The 24,778-nt window shown below is 37.2% G+C and overlaps 1 protein-coding gene across 2 annotated transcripts; it reads left to right on the forward strand.

Moving 5' to 3' along the window:
* Positions 1-3,809: 3,809 nt before the first annotated feature.
* Positions 3,810-24,727, forward strand: depdc7a (DEP domain containing 7, paralog a). Of its 2 annotated transcripts, none has more exons than XM_060877520.1 (9): positions 3,810-3,975; positions 12,392-12,801; positions 14,969-15,099; positions 15,196-15,388; positions 16,600-16,820; positions 17,877-18,019; positions 20,781-20,906; positions 22,501-22,579; positions 24,166-24,727. In XM_060877520.1, the coding sequence occupies exons 2-9, from the start codon at positions 12,392-12,394 to the stop codon at positions 24,378-24,380; spliced, it is 1,518 nt and encodes a 505-aa protein (XP_060733503.1). In that variant the 5' UTR covers positions 3,810-3,975; the 3' UTR covers positions 24,381-24,727. The 2 variants fall into 2 exon arrangements, with proteins under 2 accessions (XP_060733503.1, XP_060733504.1); XM_060877521.1 differs by lacking the exon at positions 3,810-3,975 and adding an exon at positions 8,472-8,535.
* Positions 24,728-24,778: the final 51 nt, after the last annotated feature.

Raw genomic sequence — 24,778 nt, forward strand, 5'->3', positions numbered from 1 at the left:
AAAAACCTATTTATTCTTGACAAATTATCAAGATATCTTCTTGGTAAAAGATACAATAAAACAAGTAATCAAGTAAAATCCAGCCACAATTATTAAATGTTATGGCACATTGTCTCCAATTTCTTTCCATTTCAAACCTTATTCTTTTGTCTAGTGGCAGAAATCTAATGAGTTCAGACCCTGAGGCTGACAGAAAGCCCTATTTTAACCCTTGAGCAAACCCATAATCCTGAACTGCTTATTTGTTTACTTGGTTTTCACATTGCAAAATGAATTCATATGAAAATGGATTGCAATTATTCCAATTAGGATCTCAGTGATTATGTATATTCAGTGGGAATTTGAGCAACCTGGAAAGGAAGTCCAGATTCAGCTCATCTTTCCCCATCATTTTATGTATTTATTCTTTTTCACTTCCACTTCCTCTTAGGTTTATCTATGTGCAGGTACAGCATGGAGATTCCGAGGAATTTTAAGTCACCTTGAGCTTTCATACCTCTACAAGGACTGGCTGGTTAATGCTTAACTCCTGTACACAAATTACACACAATAGTAGATTAAATCACTGTGTTTGTATGTGTGTGTCACTTCGTGCTTAGGCAGATTGTAGATATTTTAACTGTTTATAGATTATTTTCTTGAACATTTAAATTCATATTTATTCTCCATGCTCAAAGTCAAAGCAAATCAAGAAGCTTTTATTTTCATTTCAGCCGTATACAGTGAAATGAAACGATGTTCCTGCAGGATCATGGTGCAACATAACAATACAGAGCTACATAAAATGAGGGATTCAGAACAACAGTACAGTTCCACCTAGCATGCATGTTGCAGACAACAATACACTATACACTACAATAAAGAACTCTATCCAGAGTAGCGTTATTTGTACTTGGGCAAAACAGTGTTTAGGTAATTCAGAAATCCTGCTATGAAAATAAAATCTCTATATTTGCGTATCCTGTTCATTACGTCTGCATTAGGATCTCATTTGAAAATGCTTGCTCATGACCTCAGACTTTAAAGTATTGTGTCCTGCGCTGGTACTTTCCGATCCGTCCCACGACTGTTTCATGGAAAAACTGTTCAGCCTGTGACAATATCCTCTGTTGAACAAAATATGATTGTCAGAAAGGCTCTGTAGCGTTTAAAACAAAGACGGCAATGTCCAGCACCAATCCTTGGTGAAGGAGGTCACTGTGCAGCGGGTTTCGATGAGGGGCGTTTGGGATTCCACAGAGCACATGGCTAGAAGAAACTGATATTTGTTTCAGCACACACCAAAGTCTGCCCTAGAGCTGAAAAATGTATGAATATTGATAACAGCACGCTCATCTGTGGGAACAAATCTGAGAGGACTCTTTGAGGATTGTTAACTCTGCTTTCTGGTTTGACGCAGGGAGGAATTTTGTTTTTGTGAACTGTCGATACTGTCGTTCCTATTGTCAGAGATTGAGCTGGTGGGTTTGGGTGGAACAGCTTCAACCCACAGAAAGTCAGTTTACTGAAAGTTCAGTAGTGTGAATGTGGCAAAGTTATACTATCTTACATCTGATCACTTGCATCAGCTAACACTCTGGTATTGTCTAAATCTATTTTTTAAAGAATACTTGTGACTGTAATTTCACAGTCAAAACAATTTGAGTATCTGGACCAAAAGTATAATCTTGCTAAAAAGAATATAACCTTACCTCCCAAATTATACACATCTAAATCACCACACGTTCACCTAAAATTGTTTCAAATTTGTTTTGTATCACAGCTGGTTTTGGATACTGTATGACTGTGAGCTTTTAATTTATGCTAGTATTACAAGAATGTCTTTGTATAATGTAGTATTACAGTTTCCCTTCCCTGAAACTAAGAAGTTCAAACTTGTTCCAGCATTACAAAACCTCAGAGCTTTGTTCAGTAAAGACACTTTCCGCGGTTGGATCGGAAGAACGTAAGTGTTCAGTACAGAGCGCTTACCTTCAGTCCACTGAATACCTTTGGGATGGACTGGAATCCTGATTGTGCCAGGCTTCCTCACCGAACATCAGTGCTGACCTTTCTATTGCCCTTGTGGCTAAATTGTCATCACTGCTAGAGTCCAAGAAACCATTTTCAGATTATTAGAGTATATTAGGTATAGATATTTACCCAGCATTCCGGAGTCTGATGTTATGGTGTCCATATAGTGTAAGTACATAGTGCTAGGAGAGGGGAGGTGTTGATTTTTTTTTTTTTTAAAAGGATCTATTGCTTCTCTGGAAATGTGGAGGTAAAGGATCTAGTTAAAAAAAGTGGGTGATTATGAAGAGAAAATTAGTGAAATGAGTTCAGCCTTTTGGATCAGAGTTAACAGTTTTAATCGCTCTTCTGAAATAAATAAAGTTTTGGACATAGTTAGTCATTAAATTGTCTGACTTTAAGGTAATAATGTGTAATATTTTTTTTATTTTGTCATTGGAAACAATCTATGCCAGTCTTGTTCCTATTTAACATCCTACTGTTTAATAAAAAAGAATCTAGCATTATTTTATCATCTATTAAGGTGGAGAAATTTGCTGATCAAGCAACACTGAGAGGCTTTCTATAGCTCAGGATGCTTTTCTTCCATGCACTTTGGAATTTGAACTACCAGTTGAATTCAACAATATTTAAAGCTTTATCTTTATCATGTCTGTTTTATGGTGCCAGTATGATCAGTATACAAGTGTGCTAGTTTTTGCTGCCCTGTTGTTTTTCTTTTTGTCCTTTTTCTCCTGTTTTTTTCCCTCTTCTGATAACAAAATATACACAAACACTGTTCTCATAGGCTCTTGCAGATTATTAAAATGAAAATTAAATTCCCTTTAACAATTGCTGACTTTGTTTACAGTCAGGTTTAAAATTCATTCTAGAAAATCATGTAGAAATTCAAAATATAACCCTGGGCATCTGCAAATACTAATTAGCGATAATGACCGTGTAGGCTTTTTTTTTGTGGCAATGTATGTTACATTGGCTTAACAAATTTTACGAGTTGTTTGTGTTTTTGTGATGAATCCTCTTTGCGCATTCCTTTTTTTTTTTGTTAAAAAAAGCACATTAAATTCTTGATCAGTATGCATTTCATTTACAATAAGATTGTAAATGATTTATGGTTAAGAGATCTACTATTTATTTGTCCTAAATACAGATCAAACATGCTATTTTTATGTTAATTATGTTACTAAAAACCTTCCTGAATGATGGTCAGTTTTGCCTGCTTGTCTGCTCCCTGGCCTCGGTTCTGGATTGTCACTAGGCCTGTTCTGAGAATTTCAACAATGCCCACATTTTTTTTGGGCAACAAAATGAAAAATACATTTTACAGAATGGGATAATTATTTTTTAACATATTGTCTTGAATTTTTCAGATGATTTTCTACATAGCAGATTATTTTTTTCTATCAATTTGGTTAATATTGTTCCTTATGAAATTAATTGAATTGTTCAATAATAGAAGAAAACATTCCTTAGTCCATACTACTTTTCACCATCCTGGCATCCCTTGCTTCTGTTCTCCTTTTGATGCAATATAACATGCCATGTAGACCTTTTTAGTGCTGAGCTAATAAACTTCTCTGGGATGAGAACATAGAGGTTAAAGAATATACATTTTCTGATAAAAAGGACAGAATAAGGAAACAAAGTCAGTTATAATTTTGCCAGGTTTAAACAGGTGCCTTGATGACGTTTCAGCTGAAGCCGTAATGTGTTACACTGATGAGTGTTATGATACCAGTAAACTCACTAAACACAGGGAGCTGCTTTTACATAACAATGCCATTGCAATCATTCCTTCAGAGAAAAAAGGAGAGCTGTAGAACCAGTTTTTAGTCACGTGAGCAGGTTGTTCAGTTGAAGGAGCTTTTTAAGCACTCGTTTTTCTTTTTTCTAACATACATTACATTTTAGGAAGGATTAATCCTCCACTCAACAAATGTTGGTTTAATTGGCGACATAAAGGTAAGTCTAAAAATTTTTTTTAAAAACACCTGTCGAGTAGTGCTGGAGCATTGTAATGTTAGATATACTGGACTAACTTGTCTTTCCAACTCTTCATAATCCAGCATTTCAAACAACTGGCCTTGTGACTCATTGAAAAGTGTTATATCGTTTATTAAAGTTGTGTTAATATGAAGTTTACTCTATATCATGCTATTGATATATTTTCAATTTTAAACACAATATTTTAGCACTGTTGTTTAAATGACCTCATTAAAGCAATCAGTCAAGGCACATTTATGACTATAAATTTAATGGACTGAAAAATGTGAGAAATTTCATCTCATCTGATATGAAAATACAAAATGTTTATACTTTAATCACGTTAACCACACTACATATTTATATTCTCTAGGCTTAACAGGTTTAACATATCTTTTGTATACTGTATACATGTATAAGAATACTTAAGTACAAGAATACTTACTGAAGGCCACACAAACTTTTTTTATATATGTGCATATACCTCAGTGACTGTAAAATCAGTTCATGTTTATGTTTGTAAATTACTTCTTATTAAACCCAGTAGTGTATAGTGAAATGCTAAAGCTCTCTTCATACTGGACTGAGGAAAGAACTTTAAGCTCAGCACTGTGCCGAGAAAAAGAAACCCCCGACAAGAAACGGCACTGCTGCATTGAAAGGCAAATTTACTTTGCCTCCTTTCCTTGAAATCCTCAACAAAGCACCTTGTTTAGAAGAAAGAAACGAAAAATCATCCCGTTCCTCCCCCGTCCAACTGGTTTCCCCACAACTTCACTTTATTATCCAGAGCACACATGCTTTCACACTGTTTACAGTGCTGTATATGGTCTTGTTTGACACTTCTGTCTTCATAGACCTTGTATGTCTATTATCTTCAGGGAGCATACTGTAAATAGGAAAGTGCTTTTGTGCTTTTCTGTGCCCTGGTTTCTTAACGTGAGTCTGTTGTCGTTCACGATCACATGCTTCTTAGTCAAACATGAAAAGGTCCTGCTGTATGTTATCACTCTGTTACGTAGGCACAGCCTTTCTGGTGCCTAAAAGGAAGCACAGCCTCAGTCTGAAGATTAATACGAAGGAACAAAAAAAAATCATGAAAAATAAACGGTGTATCTGCATGTTGTAATGTTATGGGGTGGCCATCTTGTGCAAACAGAATTTTTCTTACCAGGTGTTAATTAACCCCTCAGGTCCCACTTCCTGTGCCAAAGTACTGTGCCAACAGCTTTAATTTATAAATATTTTGAATACTATTCCTGTTATTTGACAAAGCGGTCAAGTATATGAAAGTATGCACTTTAGATTTTCAACAGAATCTTATGAGATAATGCTATTATGCTGCTATGGGACACTTTCATAGCATTTTTGCTGATGTAATTTTCTCCCTCTAATTTTCTTTATTGTGTTGTAGTATAGAGTCTATCTTTATAGTCAAAAGTTGTTACTAGTTTCCATTATGTTCTGTTGTTATGCACTATTTTGTCTAGTTGTATATTTGACACTTGTCATTGTCCTGAATTTACACTTTATGTAGTCCTGTAAACTATGTCACAATGTGGTTCTGAGGAAATGACATTCCATTCAAGTTATACAGAGAAATGAGACTAATAAAACAGATTTTATAAAATTATATAAATTATATTTTATTATGTAATTATATTTTACTTTATATACTTACATTAATTATATTTTATAGAATTATAGAACAGATTTTAGGTAAAATATGGCATTGCATTGGAAACAAAATATCGATAAACTGACAGCTTTTGGGTTAGGCAAAACTGTGTGTGTGTGTGTGTGTGTGTGTGTGTACGTGCGTGTGTGTGTGTGTGTGTGTAATACACATTTTGAGTATTTCCAAAGGAAATGGTGGCAGCAATGTTGAGATGGTACTTAGCATTGTTCCCAGAGATATTTGCCCTCACTTGCGTTTGTTGTTTTATGCACTCAAGAGGTGTGAATGTCCTCGTGAAACTTCAACAACTTCCTGTAGTTTGAGACTGCTGCCATGTGGTTGATTGGACAAGGCTAAACGATAACATGAACCAGTATAAAGTTTCTCTGCAGCACATGAATGCACTTTCATGCTCATTTTAATGTAATGATGAGTTGTTAATGAGCTGACAGGTCATGTAGTCATGGAGTTTAAGAGAAGCACATGGAAACTTTCAGTATAAAGGAAATAAAAGATTTGGGCTGGAGAGACCTAGTTATGAAGGGGTAAAACATTTCTATTATTGTCTAACGTCACATTGTTGGGAGATGGCCACTTATATTTATATAATTTACATAAAATGCCTGTAGATACATGCATATTAAAGATATAATCTGAAGAATGACACTGTTGTCCTGTGAGATGGATCATAGTCTGGAGATTTAAGAAAGTCAGTGGGAATAAATATGTAGTAATTAAGTAGGAATAAATGTATGATTATTCATTTTAGGAAAGCTCCTAAATGATTGTTATAATTATTATTTAACCAACACTGATTAGGATTAATGAAGACTAATACAGTACATAGAGATAGCTTTGTATGTCTATCCTGTTGCTTGCTAGAAGGTCTTTTGTATCATTTGAACTGATTCAGGATCTTCTGATTTGTAATATTCAGGCAGTGACATTTCTTGTATAACTCAGAATATCATAAAATGCCTTCTTCAGATCAGGTCTGGTGACTAACAGGCCATGACCGTGGCTTAATTTGTAAAACATGAGGTACTGAAACACCAACTAGCAAGTGGGCAGAGAGAGAAAAAGGTCCCATATAGACACAACAACCCTCAAAGTGCTTTATGTAACAGAACTACAGCCAATAGCATCATTATGATGACCACAAAACAATGAGAGATTGCAACCAGATTGTTACAGTGACGCCATGGGAGGTCTAGAAGAAAGGACTGTCATACGATTTATAATATACACACATCCTCAGTCATATTGCACAAACACTGGATGTTACAAAATAGATAATTTCCTTTAAACAGAATAACACATATATAACAACAAAAACAGTTATAACAATGGCAACAACTCGTGTGGTACAATGGCGAGTGGTAGTCTAGTGGTTAAGGTGTTGGGCTACTAATCAGAGGTTTGTGGGTTTGCTCCCAGGTCCACCAAACTGCCACTGTTGGGCCCCTGAGCAAGGCCCTTAACCCTTAATTACTCAGTTGTATAAAATAATGAGATAATGTAATAATGAGAGATAATGTAAGTTGCTCTGTATAAGGTTGTCTGCCAAATGCTGGAAATGTAAATGTCATTTGTAGCTGGTATAATTATCCAGATTACTCCACAACACTATTATTTACATTATAAGTCAAGAAGCTTTTATTGTCATTTCAACCATATATAGGTCATGTGGTACACAGTAAAATGAGACAATGTTGCATGGTGCTACATAAAACAAAACAGAGCTACAAAGAACAAGTCAGAGCTGCATAAAACAAGATAGAGCTACATTGAACAAGACAGAGCTAAAAAAAACAAGTTAGAGCTACACAGAACAAGATAGAGCTACACAGAACAAGACAGAGCTACATAGAACAAGACAGAGCTACATAGAACAAGACAGCGCTACATAGAACAAGACAGGGCTACATAGAACAAGTCAGAGCTACAAAGAACAAGACAGAGCTGCATAGAACAAGTCAGAGCTACATAGAACAAGACAGAGCTGCATAGAACAAGACAGAGCTACATAGAACAAGTCAGAGCTACATAGAAAAAGTCAGATCTACAAAGAACAAGTCAGAGCTACATAGAAAGGGTCAGAGCTACAAAAAAAAAAGACAGAGCAACACAGAACAAGTCAGAGCTACACAGAACAAGTCAGAGCTACATAGAACAAGTCAGAGCTACACAGAACAAGTCAGAGCTACACAGAACAAGTCAGAGCTACACAGAACAAGTCAGAGCTACACAGAACAAGACAGAGCTACATAGAACAAGTCAGAGCTACACAGAACAAGTCAGAGCTACACAGAACAAGTCAGAGCTACACAGAACAAGACAGAGCTACATAGAACAAGACAGAGCTACATAGAACAAGTCAGAGCTACAAAGAACAAGACAGAGCTGCATAGACCAAGTCAGAGCTACATTGAATAAATTAATAATAATAGATCAATTAATAAATGTAAATAAAAAAATTAAAATAGGATCTGCCTCAATTAAGGTACTGACCATTGGAAAATATTGATTTATTTCTATTTAGCTCTGTTTGAAATGTTTTCCTTTTAATTATACCATATCATCTTGTCAGAGCTCTTTTGTGCTTAGTTACTGAAAGTAAGTGAAAACTGAAGTCATTGAAATCAAGTGAAACTGTTTGACCATTTTAAAGCTAAAAGTTTCGACAGCTCTGTTTTGTTGGTCTATTGTTATTATTATGCAAATTAGTTTAGTATCTTGGCTTGGGGGCGTATCTAAAGTGCGAGTGGGCGGAGTCAGTGCGTGTGAGCGACGCACACATCGCTTTCTCTTGGTGAATCAGTTCGGATTTACATGCGAGTGTGTCATGCACCGACCTCCAGGTAATATAAACTCAAATATAATGTGATGCTTTGAAACAATAAGTTTTTTGTGCTGTTTTAGTCTTTTTTTTTTCTGGAAGCCTTTGCAGGTATGTGATTATGTGTGTATATGTGCGCGTGCGTTGTCAGTGAGTATATAATTATTATAATATAATATATTATATACATATGATATAGTGGGTGCTAAAATTCATTATGAATGTTGTTTTATATGAGCATACGATAAATAAGAATTATAATGTTGGATTAAGTAAATGTAAAGTAGATTAGTGAAAGCGTGTGTGTGTGTGTGTGTGTGTGTGTGTGTGTGTGTGTGTGTGTGTGTGTGTGTGTAAACATCTGTATTTTGATATATTGCTGAATAATTGCAGAATGATCTGTATAGATGTAATTCGTATTAAAGAATCAGTCTGGAATCTGAGCTGCTGCTCTGTTTATTAGTACAGTGTTGTTTGGGGCTTGAATTTGAAATTGGTTGCTATAACATGCTTTTAAGATTTACAGCATGTACTCAAGCTTGTGTGTGTGTGTGTGTGTGTGTGTGTGTGTGAGAGAGAGAAAGAAAGAGAGAGAGAGAGAGAGAGAGAGAGAGAGAGAGAGAACTCAAACAGAACCAAATAACTCTTCTTTAGCGTCCCCCCTAAGGATATGCCATTCACACCTGTCTCTGCTTGAAATAACACGAGATATTCTGTATTTCGTCATAGCATCTGCTCTGTCCTTGTCACCATTGCCTGTGTGCTACTGTTAGGGTATTGTTGTGGAAAAGCTTTGTTATCCCGTCACACTGTCTTGTGAGTCATCATGGGAACAAACCCCTCAGTGGTTATTTACTATCTTGTTGGCTAAACACAACAGTGTGTGTTGCTTGCGACTGAGGAGTGGCATTCCCACCTGAGTGTGACCCAGGGGGTAACCCTGTGAACGCTTCATAAGGTGCTTCTGGTAGAGATGGCAATAGTTCCACTTTTATCGTTCTGATACCAATGGATTGGGCATTGTAACAAAAGGAAGGATCTGAGGGGTTTAAAAATTTGTCTGGAGATGCATGGGACTGCTGTGGATAGTCCACTTGGAGAGACCTTGGAGGCTTTGGACTGCTGTTACCACAATCCTTGCACTCATGTGTCAATCGTTGAACTACGTGATAACATCAACAGAAAGACTTCATTTTAAAACTAGAATTAGCCGATATATAATGCTGACTCAAATGAAATGAGAACAAACAAGGTATATTTCCTTAATAATACATTTACACAACAGTCTAACCTTTGTATAAAAATACAAGTTTTTGAGAGATGATGGTTGGACAATTACTGTAGTTTTTTTTATTATAGTGTATATAGTATGTATATATAATATATATGTATAGTGGTTTTAACAATGGGCATTGCAGAAATATACAATTTCAGGATATAAATTAATCATTTTAAATGTATCCTTAATGAGCAAGCCAGAGGAGACAGTGGCAATATAAAACTCTCTGAGATTATATCAGGATGAAACCTCGAGAGGAAACAGACAAAGGGAACCCATCATCATTTGGGTGATACTGGATGCTCAAAAATGCAATTTTGTAACCACAAAACGCTTCATAAGGTGCTTCTGGTAGAGATGGCATTAGTCCCACTTTTATCGTTCTGATACCAATGGATTGGGTACTGTAACAAAAGGAAGGATGTGAGTTGGGTTTTAAAAATTGTCTTTTTTTACAATTGTAAATATTTATATATAATGAGACTATTGAGATATTCTTATAGTGGTATAGAGCTATCTCTATTTGGGAGAATGTCAATAATATAGTCTTCTGGGCTGCAGGACGTTTCCTATTTATGCCAAGTAATATATATGATAGCATGAAATATGATAGCATGAAAACACCAACAATTTCAAGATTCCCCTATTGGGTCCATAATCAAGATCCTTAAGCTCATTTGTTAAGCTGTAAGTAGTTTTGGATTAAAGTGATTCAGAATGAAAGTGCATATATATCGAGGCAACAGTCATAAATCGATTCATGTTTGTAATTTATATACAAATAAATAATATTTTTGAAACCAATTGGCGAGGTGATTTGCTCTTATCCTGAAGTCAGTCTCTCTCTGTATCATTATAAATCAGAAATTAACAATTCGCATACGCCGGAGTATGAACAATTTTGATACCATATGAGTTAGAGGCTATCAAATCAAAGTAAATCATTGTATTGTATCCTAACAGATTTAGTTGTATTGTGAAGTATCACATATTTTTTTTTTTAGAAATTGAAATCTTATTGTATTGTGTGGAAGGTTTACACAGCTGCTGCTCTGCAAGTAAATGTTCAGTGATATGCAAGCTGTCTCCCTATATATAACATTACTCCATTAACAGGAAGCGATTTAGGTGGAAGGAAAGAACTAATCTAACAACACACACTGTCTGTATAGACCTCAGTGCTGGACAACATGATTTTTTATCACATTTATCTAATGACCACTCTTTTTTAAAGTTAGAGGAATTGGCATCATAGTTCATTTCATAACCGTTCATCAGATTTTAACTGAAATAAACCAGCTTCTTTATTTAAGTAATTGATTCTTAAACAAAGGGAGCATGTTCATTCTGTGTGCTTCAGCAAGCTCTCAGACACAGTTTTGCTTTTTTCCCCACATGTGGTACTGATCTGCAGAACCTCCTTTGTCTTGCAGCCCAGTTCCTTTAATGAGTGGGTGTTTGCTGGGAGGGTCGCTGAAAGTGAATTCAATATGCACGTGTAAAGAGATTGTGGGACTCTGGCTTCTCCTCTATGAAACTAGTGCGGGAGATTTCTGAGGGACCGAACACACCTTCAGAGCTTCATGTCCCAGCGCAAAGAGGAAATTTAGCTTGTGAGAAATGATTAGCTGGTCTGCTATGATTTGTATGGCTTTCTCAATATTGACTTTGGCTACAAATGATCTTTATATTGGAGCCTAAATTCTTATAAAGCTGTCTGTTTCCCAGTGCTGCTCTACTGAGTATAAATGATGTGGGAAAACATATCCTGCTTCATCTGTTACAGATAATTTGTGACAAATTAGGTTTCGGCATTGAAAAAAAAGGTGGTGGCTAAGATCCATTTTTTTAAGGAAATGTCTACAAATCCAGTATCCTATTAGAGAACTTGGGCGTTTATAGAATTATCTGATAAAAGCAAAAAAAAAAAGTTTACTGTTGTTTTGCTAAATAATAAAGTTAGGTAGTTAAATGAGCTATGCTTAGGGTGAGGAACTCTAGCTTGGTGATAAGTATTACAGAACGCTAGCTAGCTAGTTTCAGTGTTAGCTAATGTCCTAATGACAAGGACTACTACTATTATTCCTATTTCTTGACTATTTTCCAAATGAGCTCTAAATATGATCAAATATTATAAAAAGGAGGGGGGCACGGTGGCTTAGTGGTTAGCACGTTCGCCTCACACCTCCAGGGTTGGGGGTTCGATTCCCGCCTCCGCCTTGTGTGTGTGGAGTTTGCATGTTCTCCCTGTGCCTCGGGGGTTTCCTCCGGGTACTCCGGTTTCCTCCCCCAGTCCAAAGACATGCATGGTAGGTTGATTGGCATCTCTGGAAAATTGTCCATAGTGTGTGAGTGCGTGGGTGAATGAGAGTGTGTGTGTGTGTGTGCCCTGCGATGGGTTGGCACTCCGTCCAGGGTGTATCCTGCCTTGATGCCCGATGATGCCTGAGATAGGCACAGGCTCCCCGTGACCCGAGGTAGTTCGGAAAAGCGGTAGAAAATGAATGAATGAATGAATTATAAAAAGGAAGGAAAACATTTATTTACTTTTCCTAAGCAATAATTACCGATATTCTTCTTTCATTTCCTTCCACACCAGATGGCCGGGAAGCCGTTCCGTGCCACCTATATCTGGAGCAGCATCATTAACAACCTGCAGGCGCAGGTGGAGGTTAAGAGACGACGCCACAACCTGAAATCCTACCAAAACTGCTTCCTGGGCTCTGAGGCTGTGGATGTAGTGTTGGCTCACATCATCCAGAACAAGTTCTGCGGCGACAATGACGTGCCACGTTTCAAAGCATTGCGTCTATGTCAGGCACTCATGGACTCACGAGTGTTCGAAGCAGTGGACACCAAAGTGTTCGGGAAAGAGAAAAGGCACGCCAACGCCAAGTTTGAGGACAGCAGCTGTAGTTTGTACAGGTTCCTGAATACAAGTGCTGGCAAGGATACGATCGAACACACGTATGATATAGCATCCATCAACAGGACCGCTACACCAAAAAGGTATTTAGATTTGTCTTAGAGGGCAGTAGAACTGAATAGACAGTAGAACTGAATAATTTGATTTAATTGTCTTGTATATATTTTAAACAGCATTTATTTTTTAAAAACAATTCAATAGTGTTAAAAAAATCATAACTAAGAAATATATTCTAAGCGCAGTTTTATTTAAACAGTTGGTAAAAGCTTCTATAATATTGTTCGATTATATGATTCCATTATCCTTATTGAAATAGGTAGAAAAAAATAACTTCTGGCTGACTAAAAAAAAGGTTGTATATCATTTTAATTCCATACTTCTGGTTGGGGTCCCATTATTTGGAGGCTTCTCACTTCTGCTAAAATGTTTCCACATGTCTGGAGATACATGGGACTGCTGTGGATAGTCCACTTGGAGAGACCATGGGGATGGATTTGGACTGCTGTTACCACAATCAGTTTTACACTCAGTACATGTGTCAGTCGTTGAACTATGTGATAACATCAACAGAAAGACTTTATCTTAAAACTAGAATGAAGGTTACAGAAAGGAAATTACCCAGTTTCATCCAGATGAGGAGTTTAAGACTAGTTCCTCTCGAGGTTCCTTCTTATCTCATCAGGTAGTTTTTCCTCTGGCTTGATAAATTAAAATGTATTTTTTGCTCATTTTTATTCAGAATTATTTTTTAGATTCATGTTAAAAGTGCTTTAGAAATAAAATTAAATTGAATAGAATGTTTAACTTACAGAGGAGCAAACTGACAGAATCTGAATGAGAGGATGGTATTGATTATATAATGCTGCCTCAAGTGAGCAAATGAAATGAGAACAGGATATTCAGCTAGATTTCAATCTCAAACGAGGAATAATATTTCCTTAATAATACATTTACATAACTGTCTAACCTAAAGTTTTTGAGAGCTGATGGTTGGACAATTACTGTAGTTTTTTATTATAGTGTATATAGTATGTATATAGTGTATATATGTATAGTGCTGGAGTTTGCATGTTCTCCCCGTGCTTCGGGGGTTTCCTCCGGGTACTCCGGTTTCCTCCCCCAGTCCAAAGACATGCATGGTAGGTTGATTGGCATCTCTGGAAAATTGTCTGTAGTGTGTGATTGTGTGAGTGAATGAGAGTGTGTGTGTGCCCTGCGATGGGTTGGCACTCCGTCCAGGGTGTATCCTGCCTTGATGCCCGATGACGCCTGAGATAGGCACAGGCTCCCCGTGACCCGAGGTAGTTCGGATAAGCGGTAGAAAATGAGTGAGTGAGTGAGTGTATAGTGCTTTTAACAATGGGCATTGCAAAAATATATAATTTCAAGATATAAATAAATAAATTTAAATGTATCCTTAATGAGCAAGCCAGAGGAGATGGTGGCAAGATAAAACTCACTGAGATGATATCAAGATGAAACCTTGAGAGGAACTCAAGACTCCAAAGGGAACCCATCATCATCTAGGCGATACTGGATGATCAAAATATGCAATTGTTTAACCACAAAATTCATTCTATAATATATTTCTATCTATATATACATTCTATATATACCTCCAGAGTATGTGGTTCTACTTCCACCTTTCAAAACAGTGTAAAAGTGTGTGCTCACTGTGTCCGGTGATGGACTAGTGTTATAATCAGGGTGTATTCCCATCTTATACCCAGTGTTCCCAGGATGTACTTTGTATCTCCTATTATATATTTTAAAATGGGATGCATCTGATATTTAATTGTTTTTACCAATATGGAATGGAAATCAATGTATGGGACATTTTCAATCAGTATAAACATGTGAATTATTTCAGGGCTGCAAGTCTGATATAGTCAGGACACTGTTGGGTTTCAGTGCGAGGTGCTTTTGTATCTGTTGAGATAACCTTACACAGAATTTTAGTGGTTAAAGATAACACCTCCAATTTTTTGATGCTTATGAACAAGCACTTGGGGCATCACAGAGAGCAGAAATAGGTTTGATATTAAGATTTACCTGACAAACAAATTCAATGGTGACATTGGGCACCTCAGAACAGGCACAAATTCCATATTTGAACACAATGTGGAGTTCGATATGAGATTTGAACTCAACAGCTTCAAGCTACAATGGCCCAGAATACTGATCTCATATAGCTGCTTATCTTTATGTTGAAGAAGATTCTAATCTAATGAAACTTTTCCGCCCATTCAGGGAAGAGGAACCTGAGTATTCAAACACCTCGCCAGTCAAAACAGATAAATCTCTAGAGGACGTTTTAGGGAACCTGAACTCAAACACAACCATCACGCCCCAGCTGATGAATTTGGGTCTGTCGCAAGAGTGTAAGTCACTTTAAAGCAAACTACACACTTGAGTGCAATGTTTATTATTTTCTAGTGGAAGACAGGCTTTTATATCCCATGTCCTCTCTATTATAGTGGTGGATGAGATTTGGCAGCAGCAGGCAACACTGAGATTACTGCAGCTGATCGAGTTGCCTTTACTGGAGAGTCTTTTAGAAGGAAAGGAGAGTCCCCGTCCATCTCTGCACGGTATGGACAGCGACCCAGATCTTCTCTACACCAGCAACTATGTGGACCGAGAAATCCTCAAAGCCTTCAGTGAAGCTCAGTATGTATCCTTCTTCACCTTCTTCTTAAATATTTAATCATCTTCATGTATTTCTTTTTTATTTATTCTTTCCTCTTTTCTTCATTATCTTGATCATCTATAGAAGTTCAAAATTTATATTTAAGACTAATATGCAAACCAGGGGGGGCACGGTGGCTTAGTGGTTAGCACGTTCGCCTCACACCTCCAGGGTTGGGGGTTCGATTCCCGCCTCCGCCTTGTGTGTGTGGAGTTTGCATGTTCTCCCCGTGCCTCGGGGGTTTCCTCCGGGTACTCCGGTTTCCTCCCCCGGTCCAAAGACATGCATGGTAGGTTGATTGGCATCTCTGGAAAATTGTCTGTAGTGTGTGATTGCGTGAGTGAATGAGAGTGTGTGTGTGCCTTGCGCTGGGTTGGCACTCCGTCCAGGGTGTATCCTGCCTTGATGCCCGATGACGCCTGAGATAGGCACAGGCTCCCCGTGACCCGAGGCAGTTAGGATAAGCGGTAGTAAATGAATGAATGAATGAATGAATGCAAACCTGGGGAAACGGTGGCAAAGAAAAAAATTTCCTTAGGCGATACAAGGAAGAAACTCAAAAGGGAACCCATCCTCATCTGGGATAACAGGCACTATTTCATGGATGCTCCACAACATGAAATGTAACAATAAAAGGATAAAAATTAAAACAAATTCAGTGTCACCTAATGGCTGGTTGCAAGGAATAAAATACTTCAGGTACTTCTAAGTAAAATACTTATTCTATACTTAACAAATGGTAATATTATTGATATAAATATATTATTACTAATTAAATCTTATCATGAGGACAATGTCCCTTTGATTCACTCTGCCACCTGTTTTCCACCAGTTTTTTAGATGTGACAAACCAGATGTAATTAAACTTAGAGGTGCGATCTGAATGTTGTTTTAGTGAGGAATCGGGGACATCTGTGCACACAAGCAAATTCATAATACAAAACACACTACTCGTCACACTCGTTCTGCTGAGATATTGTGTCCAGACAAATGGAGGCTGGTCATTATATAAAGAGCTCTGTTTGAAAGTCTCAGCCCTCAAGCTGTGCGATTTCTTCTGCCACATGGCTGACAGCACGAAGGTCAAGAGTACAGCCGAATGTCTTTGTTTTTCTTTTTCCGCTTCTCTGCTTGTGATCATTTGTCCTCTTTATTAACCAGTTGTTTTTATTGTTGTTTTTCTATTCTGTAGTGCCGATGCCTGGCTCTCAGCAGCTGTGGACTGTCTGGAGTTCCTCCCAGATCAGTTAGTAGTGGAGGTGAGCCGAGGGCTTGCTAGGTGTCCAGAGGATACGGCACAATATAAACGTCTCCTCTATAGCATTCTCATCCAGCACTATGGCCAAACGGACTATCCTCCACTGTTTAGCAACCATGTCTTCGACATACACAGCGGCATCTCGGAACTGTTAGGTAAGACGGAGGAAGGGGTCTTGGTCTCAGTATTTCTAACATGGCTGAACTGATTTGGAAAAACATGTGCATTGAGCAAAAGTGTGGGAAGTGCAGGACAAGACATAATACTGGGGTCTGTTTATTGGTACCACACATACAGATGTTTTTAGCTATCTTATTTCCTTTGCCACTGTGCATCACTCTCTCTCTCTCTCTCTCTCTCCCTTTCCTTCCTTCTTTATGATTCTCTGAATTAAACTCTGACATACAATACGTGCTATTGTTGTATTACAGACAGATCAAATGTAGTGGTTGTGGTGGCACAGCAGGTTGGTTTAATGCCTTTGAAACTCCCCAAACCACTGGATAAAATATGATCAGATGTAAATAGGTTTAAATATGTGGGTGAATGTGTGTGTGCATGGTGCTCTGCGATGGACTAGTATGGAGTGTATTCCTGATTCATCCGTGGTGTTGCTTGGGTGGTTAGTGAATTTAAGTAAATGTAGTAGAGCGAGAGAGAGAGAGAGAGAGAGAGAGAGAGAGAGAGAGAGAGAAACAGGGAGGGAAGAAAGGAAGGAAGAGGCAGTCATGGAGATCAGGAAAGGAAGGGAGAAGTAAGAGACTGTCTTCATAAAATATTGAATACTTAATCGAGACCAAGGAATCATGACCAGTGAATTGACCATTTCCTGTGTCACATTAGTATTATTATGCATTTTAGTTTCTAACTCTATTTTACAGGAAACAAAGGCTATAGTAAAATAATAATAAATACATTTTATTTCTCTCTGCCAGTTCAGTAGAAACTTTAGAGTTTTTACACTGATACCCAATTAGTCATGTATGTCCAGAATCTAGTATAGAACATCTGCTTCAGCTAATCATATAATAGCTAGGATTTGATCCTCTCCAGCAAAGCTCTTCTGTGTTTATTTGCCAAATTTTATTTCCTTGGGCCTTCCTAAGTGACTTATATGACCCATTTGGCCAGTCTATTTGCATTATCTATGGCCAATATAGCCAGAATGTGTGCTTTTCTGATGCTGTGTGTCTGTGTATGTGTGTTTGTAGTTAATGGGAAGCTGGAGCAGGCTCTGGAAGCCCTGCAGCTCTGTCTAAAGCTCCAGGACTCCCGAAGCAGAGAGGAGCTCCGCAGACTCCTACGCTTCATGGCACTCGCTGCACAGCCAAATGAAATCAAGCTGCACAAAGAGGTGAGACAGAACGATTTTTTTTTTTAGTTTTAACACACGCTTGAATAATGTACCAGTGTGCCGTGGATCATTATTATACAATAAGGTGTATTTATATACCAGTAGATCTGGGATACATATATCAAACAATTAGTCATCAAACAGCTAGTCTTGATTATATTCGGTGGCAGGATACGGTATCTGTTAAACAGGTGAAAGGTCATATTGGTTTCCTATTACAATGCAATAGCATTTGTACATGTATATTATACACAGTATTAATGGAATATGGTCATAATAGAATATCAGGCAATGATTATTATATGTGGGGCTTTTTGGTCAACACATTTGCCATGCGCCTCTGTGTTGGGGTTCAATTCCTGCGCCGCCCTGTGTGTGTATGGAGCTTGGGTGTTCTTCCTGTGCTACATGGAGGGCCTTGAGGTATTCCAGTATTCTCCCCAAGTCCAAAGACATTCATCGTAGGCTGGTGGGCATCACTAAATTATATATATTGTGATGGGGTTTCACCCCGTTCAGGGTGTCGCCCGCCTTGTGCCCCACTTCCCTAGGATAGGCTCTAGGCTCCCTGCGACCCTGTGTAGGATATGAGGTACAGAATATAGATGGATGGATTATACTGTGTATTAAATAAAACACCTCATATCATGCTCTTGTAAGAATACAATGTGGAGTTACTGTGTCACCACCCAAAAGCTGATTCTTTTCAGTACGCTCCATCACAATCCATGTTTTATTATATTACTGTGAACTCTAATGTATGAGAAAGTGCAGTTTGGGACTCAGACTGACTTTAAACACCCACTGCTAAGCAACCGATCAGTCAAACAGAAAAATCCCCTCATCATTCATATTCTGATTCAGCTCTCTCTTTAAGCTGGAAATAGTAAAATTGCATCTGCTGCCAAAAATCTAAAAATTATTCCTTAAACTAGGATGTAAGCTGCTACACAATATCTACAAAAGGGATATTGTAAGCAGGCATGGAAATGAATATATTGCAACCCAGTAACGCTTTTGATTTAGGAGATAGATACACCATTGATCCCGAAAGGCAGCTGAACAAAGCGGCGCAAGAATAAAGTGTAGTACATATATGACAGAAAGCAAAACAGAGTACATGTGATGAATGCAAGAAAGAAGATTCGTGTTGCACAGAGATAATAACGTGTTCTGTGTTACACCATAAATCAGGGCTTTAACTCCATGAATGGTTCCAGGATATTTCTGCTGTAACGCACTTGATTCTGTTCATGAAGGGTTTGAATCAGGTGTGTGAAAGCAGAAAAACCATGAACATTTGCTGTAGTAGGGTCTGAGACCTAGAGAATTTTTTGCTGAGTAGAAGACACAAACACATTGATACTGTCAAAGTCCAGACTCACAAAATCAATAGCAACTCTAACAGACAGTCATCAGGAATCACGTCCTCTGCCATGCCTTGCATACGTTTTCACCCCTGAAAAGTTTCCCCAAGTTTATGTAATGTTACAACCTGGAATAGAAACGTATTTAGTTTGGATTTGTACCATTTGATTTATACAAGACAAGTCAAGATGCTTTTATTGTCCTTTTAATTACATAAAGCTGGTACAGTACACAGTAAAATGAAACAACGTTCCTCTGTGGTCCACTCTACAGGAGACAACACAGAACTACATAGAGCTAAAGAGAGATCGAAAAATCTTGAATTTTTATTGTGACAAAAACAGACAAACTTATGTGGGTTACATACACAGTCACCCCATGGGATCAATACTTAGAAGAACCACTTTTGGGTGTGACAACAGCTGGATGTCTTCTTGGATATGTCTCTATCAGCACATCTGGATTCTGATAATTTACTCAATCCAAAATTGGCAAATTGTTCAGTTTCTGTCTCATTTGTTATATTGTTTTTCAGTTTTTGGTTTTCATGTACATTGAAATGTTTGGACTGAGCCATTCTGATACATTCAGGTTTTGGTTTTGAGCCATTCCACTGCTTTGGGCACTTAACCCTGTTCAACTACATGGTCCCTGCTGATGAAAAGTGTATCATGGTTAAGATGCTACCACTACTAGGCTTCACTGTGGTGATGGGTGATGAGCACTGTTTGGCTTCCCAACAGTCCAAGGAACACTTTCATTGTTTCTCCAAATAGGGTTTCATATGGATTTTCTCAATAATATCTTTCTTACCATAAATCCCAGCATTGTGCATTTGTGTCACAAATATTTTGCTTGTTTGTAACAGACCTTTGGTGGATGTACTCTTTTAGGCTATACAGAAAAAAATGCTATATTACCTCCCAATAGAGTTTTTAGTCTGACCTAGTGAAGCTACATCTATGTTTTCATTGGAAAGCACTTTTTAATGTCACTCTGGATAAATGGATCTACCAAATGCTGTAAATGTAAACTAGCAGTTTCACTATATTCTTTCTGTTTTCTAACGGATTAAATGGTTAATAATGGATATGTCTGCAAGACACTGTAACTCTCCTTGATACAACAGTTCTATTAAAAAGGATTTACAGTCCAACCACCTCCTCATTTAAAGGTTAGGATCCCAAAAGCCAATAACAATGATTTAACATTTTAAAGCATTTACTTAACCTTGTCTCACAGTACATTATAGGAACTGACCCACATTATGACAATGTGGATAGAACCTGAAAGCTTTTATGAACATGCTGTACAAATACACTAAAGAGGCCATGATAATGCTAACGAAGGTATTAATCCTGACCACATGCCACGGTTGTTGTTTGTTCCTCAGATTGAGAACAGGATGGCGGTGAAGAGAGCGTTCTCCAGTGCTATCGTGTACAGTGCCAGACTTGCCAAGGGAAAGGTGGATCTTCTGGTGCTTTTCATGATAGATAACCACTTGGATCTTTTCAAGGTAAGGCGCATTTAAAAACATCTCAGATTTCAAAACATTACCTTTCATTTTCATTTCAAACCCCAAGATCTCATTACATTCAGCACACACTAATATATGGAGCAAAATATATATATATATTTTCATATTGGCAGCATTAAAGCAGCTCAAAATATATTATTGCTCAATAAATTTCAAATGAAAGCAGCAGTGATTTATTATAATGATTAACTCCAAATATATGGTAGAAACGGGGGGCACGGTGGCTTAGTGGTTAGCACGTTCACCTCACACCTCCAGGGTTGGGGGTTCGATTCTCGCCTCCGTCTTGTGTGTGTGGAGTTTGCATGTTCTACCCGTGCCTCAGGGGTTTCCTCCGGGTACTCCGGTTTCCTCCCCCGGTCCAAAGACATGCATGGTAGGTTATGATAGGTTGATTGGCATCTCTGGAAAATTGTCCGTAGTGTGTGATTATGTGAATGAGAGTGTGTGTGTGCCCTGCGATGGGTTGGCACTCCGTCCAAGGTGTATCCTGCCTTGATGCCCGATGACGCCTGAGCTAGGCACAGGCTCCCCGTGACCCGAGGTAGTTCGGATAAGCGGTAGAATATGAGTGAGTGAGAGTATATGGTAGAAATGCACCATCAATTCTATCAGTTACACAGGCAGTGAGACAGTAGCAGAGTCACCAGTGTAGATATCTAGAGATCATGTCATGAAAACTGACCAACTGTTGATGAATAATCTGTGACTTCATGTTTTTGTTATATATGCCACGTTACCTATGCTTTGTCCTGAAATTTATAATTATGCTGAAATCAATAGAAATAGTACGATGGGTTTTATTGGATTTACTCTATAAAATTGGTTCCTTACCAATAATAGATAAAAGAAAGAATTTAGCTGTATACCATCATTGTTCAATAGACGGTCAATGAAAATGCAAATATGGCAGAAATTGAGTTTAGAGTTGCATACAGTTGTGCTCAAAAGTTTGTGCAAACACTGAAAGGGTAACACTTGGATGTTCCAACATGGCAATGATCCAAAGCACAAGACAAAGACCATCCAATGCCTAGAGCAGAAAAAGGTGAAGGTTCTGGAGTGGCCATCACAGTCTCCTGACCTCAATATTACTGAGACATTTTGGAGAGATCTCAAACATGCAAGACAACCAAAACATTTACAGGAACTGGAGGCGTTTTGCCAAGAATTCTTGTCAGCTATATCACCTGAGACAAGGACCTTATGCACAATTATTACAAAAGTCTGCATGCCATCATTGATGCTAAAGTTGGCAATACACAAAATTAAGAACTAAAGGTATGCAAACATTTGAACAGGGATTATTTCCTATTTTTTGTTATGTTTTGTTTGATTATTGTGCCATTCTGTTATGCCTTAGATATTAACTTGAAGAAATAATACATTTGGATTTTTTTACCAAAATTTACCAAAAATGGTACAAATCTTGCAAATTCTTATGAGCTATGCAAACTTTTGAGCTCAACTGTATATTCCTGTTCATTTTCTTTGGAAATTTCATTTCATCAGGCTTCTGTATTTTTATAAATGCAGGAAGACTCTAAGAATACATTTATGAATATTTCCCCAGATTCCTGCATCTTTACACAAGCTTGTCAGTGATAAACTAGCCAGTATCATCAGGGGCAAAGATCCTGATGTCGTTCCAGGTAAGTGCATGAAAATGAATAATGCTTTTCTAAATATGTGTTTCAGTGACACACCAACAACCAACGATAAAATAAATCAGACCTCTTCTTAAAGTTCCCCGCTGGAAAATCAACCTCTGATCACACCCAGCTGGTGAAGGGATTATTCTAAAGCTTATCAATGCTGCTATAAATGATCATGTGTTTAAATTTTAAACAATTCTGCAGCTCCTCTTGACTTAATATTACAAAATCATTAGTCTATTATAGATAGGCTGTCTCTGTAGGCACAGACCTAAAACTATCTATTTATTTACTCATCCAAATGCACGGTTTAAAATCATTTACTTCTGCTTGCAAAAATGTAATAAATAATCCACTTCAGGATATTTGATGAGAAGAAAATCCTTTTGCCAGATGATGATGATGCTGGCAAAATGTTTAACCTTCTTTGGAGGTTAGGGAAACTTAGCTCTGCTATCTCATTTACACCAGCCGACCCTGATCTTTTGAGATCTTTAAAAGAAATATAAAACATATTCAGTTCATTATATTGTTCCATTTCTATTTATGTACATAAATCCACTTTAGTTAAAAAAAAAAACGTAGGTGCTCTGCAATGAGATAATTCACCGTACCAAATGTGACTGTATTTCATGTTTCTAATTAATTTATGTTCTGTTTTTATTATTATTATTATTATTATTATTATTATTAGATATGAGATTATTGTGACACACATTATATATGTGTATATAAATGTGTATGTATATGTATGTATAAATTTGTATTTTCTCTCTGCATAATAAATGTTAGAAATGTTTTCCATTTAAGCAAATAGAAGCAGGTGGCAGGAAAACAAATACAAATTGTCACCGTTTAAAGACGACAATTTTTTAAAATATTCTTTTAATGTTCATTTAATTACAGTTCAAATGAACACTTTCATGCATAAATAAAAAAAAACAATCCTTACTTAATATTGTAAACCACACAAATTTCTAACTTTTAAACTGTCTAAGACTTTTTCGTATCACTTAAAAGATAAAAAGATTAGTATAAAAAGAAATTCTGAATTGAAATGAAAAATTGAAATAAATAAAAAAATCCAGTGTGTTAATGAACATAAATTGTTCACATTAAGGCCTAAAAATTAGGAATATTACTGATTTGCGGTGTGTATGTAGGTTAGGAGTGCTTCATGATATAGCATGATAAGTTTTAGAAAATCTATAGCATTAATTAAAATTAAGCACTTTTTCATTTCAATTATGGTTTTTATGTCAAAAGCTTGTAAGGACATGATGGAATCAGGATAATGGTTCGTTTACATGGTCTTGAGTGATTTTGAGGAAATTGTTGTATGACTTTTAATAAAAACAGCCTGAAATTGTTTGTAAGAATGAATACTGTTCACGATAAGTTCTTAGCAGTTAGTCCTTGTATAAAAATTGTCATACATTAATAAATAAAATAATTGATATTTGCTGTTGTTTTAATATGAATATCAATACATACCTAGTATCCAGCTGTCCTAGTTTCCAGCTCCATTTTTGCTGTCCTTTTGTTTTTGCTCCAAGTAACAGCGGATTTGTTTCTTCCTTCAGGTCCGTCTTACTGTACACGTCTTACGAGAACCACTTACATGCAGACGGTACAGAAAACCACTAAAGAGGAACTGTTCGCTTTACTCCGCACCATTCACGAGAACCCTAAACTTTCTGTAAAAGAAAAGCGGCGACTGCTCGGACAGTTCTACAGAGGACATCCTGAGATATTCGTGCAGTATTTTGGCAACCAGATATCCAGTGCTTATCTGTAACGCAATGCTTTACTGAAATTCTATCGCACAATCTGTACAAACTAAAATGTAAATGCTGTAAAAAGTTTTGTAAATATTGTAAAAAAATATGTAAATGTTATTTACATTTGATGCATGGACGAATGAGTTAAAAAAAAAGGTCAAAGTGTGATATCGTGCACATTTTAATGCCTGTATTAAATATGAATGATATTTATCAGGCTTTTTTAAAACTTATAATATTCTGATGTGACTGTTCTCACATTGTGACCCTCTTGTTGTTGTTTTTTTGTTTGTCTGGTTCCTTAAACAATTTCAATGAAATAGAGCTCTTTTTTAAAATAAATAAACTTCAACCTAAGACCCCAGCTTTCTCCTTTTAAGATCTCCACTGTACTGTTTGAAATTTAAATATCTTT

This window comes from Tachysurus vachellii, chromosome 9 (assembly GCF_030014155.1).
Source record: "Tachysurus vachellii isolate PV-2020 chromosome 9, HZAU_Pvac_v1, whole genome shotgun sequence".
NCBI lineage: Eukaryota > Metazoa > Chordata > Actinopteri > Siluriformes > Bagridae > Tachysurus > Tachysurus vachellii.

Excerpts from the sequence above, each read along its gene's own strand:
- depdc7a (XM_060877520.1), top strand. The coding sequence starts at position 12,392 with ATGGCCGGGAAGCCGTTCCGTGCCACCTATATCTGGAGCAGCATCATT. Across the intron at positions 16,821-17,876 it reads CGGCATCTCGGAACTGTTAG|TTAATGGGAAGCTGGAGCAG; the intron begins GTAAGACGGAGG and ends GTGTGTTTGTAG. Across the intron at positions 18,020-20,780 it reads AAATCAAGCTGCACAAAGAG|ATTGAGAACAGGATGGCGGT; the intron begins GTGAGACAGAAC and ends TTTGTTCCTCAG.